Here is a 7,017-nt window from a genome sequence, read left to right on the forward strand (position 1 = left end):
GGATTTGACTCAGCAACAGGTGTTGACTCAAGCTGTCTGGTCCCTCGGGCCTTTCCACATCCAGAATAAAAACAAACTATTCCAGGTATACCTAAAATAAATTAAAATAACTAAAACATCTTTAAATAGTAAAATTAACACCAGGGATATCCTATAATAGTAAATGGTCTATACTTAGAACCTTTCTTTCCAACCAGGCCACTTAAAGTGCTTTACAACACAATCTGAGCCCTCATTTATGCATCTACACACACACACACACACTCATATATCACTCTGCTACATCTCTACAAAGCAAATCTGAATAAATCATTTTATAGAAGCAATGAGGGGTTCAGTGTCTTACCCAGGGCTTCAACATGTGACTGCTGCCAGAAATCAAACATCCAATTATTTAATTGGAGAACAACTGCTCTAACCACTGAGGCAGCTGCCCCAGTACTCAAACTTGTTAAATGACGATATCAGTATGTGGGCTTGGTCCCCTAAAGAGCATGAGCATGGATGAGAGAGGTAACTCATTGCCTGAAACCATTGTATTTGCCGTCAACATGTGTACCATGATCCCTAATATGAAGAATATCGTATTACTAAAACAAGGTATATGCAGTATACATGTACACACTAGCAGTACATGTTGCCTTATTTGAATCTGAACATTAAAAATGTGCCATATGTTTTGGACAGACAAAATCTATAAAATTGTAATCACATCCTATTGTTTAAAACCAACAAAAAAGCAGGCAAATAAATGGTTGTAAAAATTTGGAAAGATGTAAAATAACAGTTTAGAAACCACATTTACAAAATGACAAATATTTCTTACAAATCTTCAGTGCTACAGGCAAAAAACTGATTACTCGGAAATGGCTTCAACCTGACCCACCAACGCTAAAGGACTGGCTGGTACTGGTGGAAGAAACCCACAAAATGGAAAAGTTAACGTTCATGCTGAGACTGCAACCGGACCTTTATAAAAAGAGATGGAGCAAATAGACTAAATCTCTAGAGAGCGATGAATAATTCGGGTCTCTCTCTCCTCTTTTATTTAGAAGCTGCTCAAAAAATGGAAATTATACCTGTTTTACGGTTTTCACCTTGTAATCTGTTTAATATAGTCAGAATGTGAGTATTTTCTCTTGTCAACAGTCGACTGTCCCGCCAGTGTGGCTCCGCTGCCTCTCTCAGCAAGCGGGCCGAGTCGAAACTCGCCAGGACGTTGCATACTCAAAGACGCGCCGTAAGATGCAATGCTAAGCTTGGGAAGGAAAAGCTAACTGCCAATTGATACCACACAGAGCCAAAGAAATAAATTAATAAAAATTCAATTTTCATTTGAAAAAAACCAAAATATTCTCAGATGATCAAGTCTACATCTGTAATAATATGCATTTATCTCCATGTCCATAGACAAAATGCATTTTCAATAGAAAATTGTTAAATGCAATTTTATGGTACATTTGGTCAAGTAATTAATGTCATAAAAAATCAAGAGTAAATAAAAAAATTACCAAAATATTCTCAGATGATCAAGTCTACATCTCTAATAATATGCATTTATCTTTATGTCCCTAGTTCCAATGCTGTTTCAGTAAAAAAATGTTACCTGTAATGTTATACCACTATGAGCCAAAAAAATATTCATAAAAAATCCATAACTCTTCCAAAAATTACCAAAATATTCTCTAATGACTATGCCTACATGTGGAATAATATGTAGGCATATGTCCACACTCAACGGCTTTTGTACAAGAAATTGTTAACCTTCGTCGTAGCTGTGCTGGTCATACTGAAATATATTCAGAAATTTGTTAAAAATCAATAATGCCTGAAAAAAATCTCAAAATATTCACAGATAACCAGTATTATGTGCTTTGTTTGCCCAAATTTTTTAATCCACCATAGTCTAAAACTTTGTTCAAAATTAAATAGAAACCAGCTTGTTGGCTAGCATTTATATGTTTTTCTTTATTAACCACAAGGGGTCGCTCAAATTTAAGCGATATTTCTTGGGGTTTGTAGATAGGCTAGGTCTGAACAGAGTACCAAATTTCAAGTCGTTTGGCCAAACAGAGTCCGAGTTGCTACTGCTAGCTTCAGTTACGAACTTCGTAGATAATAACGACATGCTTGAATATAGAGCTGCAAATTTTGATCTGCACTTTTCTACTAATTAGCATAATTTTTTATTTTTTTTCAAAACTCACGTAAAAAGGCATGGTTCACAGAACACAACAGAATAGAGATACTGTGCGTACAACTAGTTGTTGTAAAAGAATTTGCAAAAAGGCATTTTTTGCTGTAACAGTGCCACCTAGAGGTCAAATTTTGCAACTTTTCCCTCATACGTAGAGAGCGCAATTCTGTAATAGATCAGTAATTTCCGCGAAGTTAAAGTTCGATTTGGCCGAGTTCAAAACTCAAATGTGAGATAGCATATAAGCCACGCCCACTTCAATATAATATTCAAGATATCATCTCAAGGCGTGGTCTTGATCATCTGTACCACGTTTGGTGTAAATCCATTAAGCGGTTATTCAGATATAAACTTTATGAAATTGTAGCGCCCCCTATCCGTAAAACCGCATAAAATTTAATACAAAGTGGCAACATCTCATCCGCTATTGGGATCTAAATGCATTTTCCATAATCTTAAAGTATGGCTGAGATATTCATAGTTAACCGTTGTGTTACCTAGCGCTGAAGTGTTTGTCATTGCGTCACTCGCGCAAATTCAAAATTTTTAAAAAACTTTTTAATCATCGCTTAAGCAGATCGGTCCACAGATTTTATGTACCAAGTTTCACGTTGATCCAGCTTTTAATGTGGGAGTAGTATTCGAAAGTAGGTTTTGCCTTTATCAATCACGCTATAGCAAAAAAATCTAGTTAGGGGGAAGTGGGCATGGCCAATGTAAAAAAGATGTAGAATCATCTATAGTTTCATGTGCCATCAAGATTTTGAGTGTAGGACTTACGGTTTAGGAGTTATTCTCAAAAACGCATTGTCCTTTGTTATAGCGCCCCCTAGGTATGGGACGATATGATTTTTTTTGTCCAAGTAGCGGTCAGGTTTTTCTATCAGACTGCCTGGTTGGCCTTTCCACAGCAGTTTCTCGTTTTTCTGGCCAACGCGTTTTACCAGAGAAGAATAAAAACAATAGAGAAGGATGAAAAATCCTTACAAAAACAATAGGGTTCCTTGCTCCGCTTGGAACCCTAATTATTAGAATGTAAACAGCGCTAACAAAATCTGTTTTATTCCTTTATCATTCTTTAACTATGTATTTCGACATTCATGCCCTCTGACATCCACCAGGGGGTGGTGTAGCATGCTCCACAATCATACTTCCCATGGGTATTTGTTATATTATATGTTACAAATTCCATTTTTTAGAAGACAAGCTTGTGAAAATTTGATAAATGAACATAAACCATCTTGTTAAAATTTTCTTTTTTACTGGTTTCTTTTCCAGTTGTTTTTTAAAAAGGTAAGATAAACTTTAGTCACCTGTCCTGCAGTGCCGGCTACAGTCAGATAACCACTGTATTTACATAGATGGATTTTCTGAATGCCCAGCCTTGGGTCGTCACTGTAAGGGTCAAAACAGCCAACCTGAAATCAAACACAGAGGGAATTATTGAACTAAAAGAGAACGTTGTTAGAAAAGAAGCATTTTAAACAAGAATAATTAAAAGAAATAAGATTGGTTTATGAAAGAACCCAATTCTAAATTAGGCTTCAAAAACTCCAGCATCAGGGTTTTTTCAAAGAAGAAAGTGGGACAGACTTGTTTAAACCATGACTCCACTCAGTTCAACTCAGGTTACTTATAAAGCACCATTTCACAACAAAAGTCAATTCAGGAGAATATACAAAACAAACAAACAAACAAACAAAAAAACATTCTAAATCATAAATTTAATTCAGATCCAGATTCAAATCCAATTACAGTCATGTCAATTCCTATTAAAACAAATACATTCATATACAGTACATTATGAAATGCCAAAAAGTAAAAGTTATCCATCTGAAGGCACATTCACAAAACATTTTTAAAAATGGCCCAAATGACAGACTGTCTTTTAGCTGCCACTGCATGTTCACTAACCACTAATGGAGCCAGCTACAAGTAGCACAGACATAAGCTTGCAGAGTTAAATAAACTATGATGTAATGTAACATAATCACTTACATATATCTTAAGTAAACTATGACTTAACATAACATAGCCACTGATATATCTCTGAAATAAACAAGGATGGAGGTAACATACCACTTCTATATATCTTAAGTAAACTATGATGTAATGTAACAGACAACTTGTATATCTTTGAAATAAACTAAAATGAAAAGTAACATAACCACTGACATATCTCTGAAAAAACTAGGAAGTAAGGTATCATAACTCAATATATTTCTTTAAAAAAACTAGAATATAATGTAACATAACCACCTATCTATCCTTATAGTAAACTATGATGAAACAAAACATAATCTTTTAAACTCTAAATGTTTTTTGCCCAAACCTTCCTGAATGGCGGCCACTCTCCCTCAGCACTTTGGTTCAGGTTGTCATTGGGATCGGCATCGGTGTGGAACACTGCAGCTGTACTCAGCTTGTACAGAGGATACAGGCAAACTCCTGATGCGTCCCAGAAACGTACTGTCCCATCCTCATGTCTGCACGAATAAACAAAATCAGGCTGTTAAAGTGGTCAACAGATGTGCTGACAGATGTGTAGCCCATGCAGCAGAACCAACCCTGTGAGCAGCAGGTCTCTCTGTGGAGGATCAGGGCCCAGGTTTTGACCTCCTGTTATGGGCCATGGCTGAGAGGAACAGGAGGGGAACAAAGTAGAACAGTAAGACAAACCACAGTCACACTACAATATGTACAATAAGAAGCCACATACATGCTCAGTTATGAGCTAAGATTTTGGAAACATGTTAAATTTACAATTCAATCAGATGTTCAAAACTTCAATTAACTAATTGACTTGTACAGACAGAGTTGTGGCTGTTTTCATCAAAATCCTGTAAATCATGTTTAGCATCTTCTGGTGTAACATTGTGAGATCTGTAAGATTTGTTAGCACTTTAACTGTGTGCTGAAGACAATGCTCAGCTACTACCACATCAAATTACAACCAATGTCTGTAAAACAACCAGAGTTATTATTGTGTTTCCTAAAGTCAGTTGGTTTTTACAGCCATCTTGAATTGGGTTAACTCCAAAAATTAATCAGCTGTAGATGTACATCCAATAAGTACTTTCTGCAACTTCCATTAAAGTTCACCAAATGGTTCATGAGATATTTCCCTAACACAACAGACAAATAAAGACACAGACCAACAGCCATGGGAAAAAGTCTATTTAAAGGTAAGGAGTATTATGATTTTGAATAGTGAAAAATTAATGACTGTCGATGTGGCTCCAGCAGGTGTACCTTCTTAGAGTAGTGTGTCTTCTGCAGCTCTCCAACAGCAATGATCCTCTCCCACAGCTTCAGAGGGATGGCAGAGACATGCTGAGAGCAGGTGATGGCTGAACTGTGGAGAGGAACCAGGTAAGGTGTCTGAATAACAGGCCAGCCTTCCGTCTGAAGGTCTATAACTACCAGCTCCTCTTCCACCAGGACCAGCAGCACACTGGGGTCTCCTGCAGGACAGGAACACAAAGGAGAGACAGTCTAGTTAAAGAGAAGGACAGACGCAATGCCAGATTTTATATCGAGTTCACCATACTAAAGCCAGGCTCACAAAAACAATTCAGTGTCCCCTCCATGTGAACAATGCCAACCGGTCACAGCAATTTAGTCGCACACCTTTTGAAGCTTTCCCTCCATGAAGAGACTCTGGTCAGATTTTTTTCTTACATTATCTAATGTAAGTGGAAAGGATATAGTTCCAAATATTTTAAGTGCTTTGCTCAGGGTGTGACCTACTTCACTTGATCTCTCTCCTGCTAAAAAGGACTTCATAGCATTCATATCTTTGTTGGCCAGTAGGCCAGCACTGTTTAACTTAAAATCTTCATCGGCAACTACAAGCTGGATTAGAGAGGTCCTTTGGCTGGTAAGGCCAGATCATTTGAAACAACCTGTAATCACTTTCTGCTGTATGTTAAATGTACAGATTATCAGATCATTTTGAACTGAGCACGACAGTGAAGTGGCTTGACATGTGTAAACACTCACTGGTCCCTTTACTAGGTACACTTGTTTAATTGCTTGTTAACAAAAACAGCTAATCAGCCACAAAACTGGACAATAGGAGATTGGAAAAATACTGTCTGGTCTGATGGGTCTGGTTCTGGTCTGGATCTACTTGACTCCAACGGTCTCGTAGCTACCAGATCTCAATCTAATCAAGCACCTTTGTGATGTGGTGGAACCAAAGATTCACATTATGGACGTGCAGCTGACAAATCTGAAGCAACTGCATGACGCTAACATGCCAATATGGACCGGAATCTCTGAGGAATGCTTCCAACATCTTGTTGAATCTATGCCAAGAAGAATAAAGGCAGTTTTCAAGGATGAGGGTACTAACAAAGTGTAGCTAATTAAGTGGTTGTGAGTGTAGATACTTATTTGAAATGTGCCTTTTATTTTTATATTAGTCATTTTATGTCATCTGTTGAACAGAGACAGCCACCTAGAGACAGAAAGAGACAGCCAGCCAGTGACAGGTAAACCCAGAAAATCACAGCCAGCCAGAGACAAACGGGGACAGTCAGAGACAGTTAGAGACATACACTCCTGATCAAAATCTTAAGACCAGTCAAAAAATTGCAAGAATTTGCATTTTGCACTATTGGATCTTAAGAATGTTCTAAGTAGAGCTTCACAATGTTAAAAGAAGAAATCAGCGCAAGAGACAAAAACTTTTGAGCGGGGAATTAATTGAAAACTGCATTTACACTCAAACATGATTTTTTCAGCTGATCAAAAGTTTAAGACCATAGCTCAAAAAAAAACCCCGAAAACCCCCCAAAACAGAAATCAAAGTGTCA

The 7,017-nt window shown here is 37.3% G+C and overlaps 1 protein-coding gene across 4 annotated transcripts in view; it reads right to left on the minus strand.

Annotated features, from left to right (window-relative positions):
* llgl2 (LLGL scribble cell polarity complex component 2) overlaps nt 1–7,017 on the minus strand; it is a 116,463-nt gene that overhangs the window by 37,112 nt on the left and 72,334 nt on the right. For all 4 annotated transcript variants that reach the window (XM_037974537.1, XM_037974536.1, XM_017437882.3 and 1 more), the window contains exons 11-14: nt 5,450–5,661; nt 4,765–4,832; nt 4,530–4,683; nt 3,511–3,615 (exon numbers count right to left, since the gene is read on the minus strand). In XM_037974537.1, coding sequence (XP_037830465.1) covers nt 3,511–3,615; nt 4,530–4,683; nt 4,765–4,832; nt 5,450–5,661 — 539 coding nt within the window. The remainder of the gene's footprint in view (nt 1–3,510; nt 3,616–4,529; nt 4,684–4,764; nt 4,833–5,449; nt 5,662–7,017) is intronic.

Source organism: Kryptolebias marmoratus, linkage group LG2, assembly GCF_001649575.2.
Source record: "Kryptolebias marmoratus isolate JLee-2015 linkage group LG2, ASM164957v2, whole genome shotgun sequence".
NCBI lineage: Eukaryota > Metazoa > Chordata > Actinopteri > Cyprinodontiformes > Rivulidae > Kryptolebias > Kryptolebias marmoratus.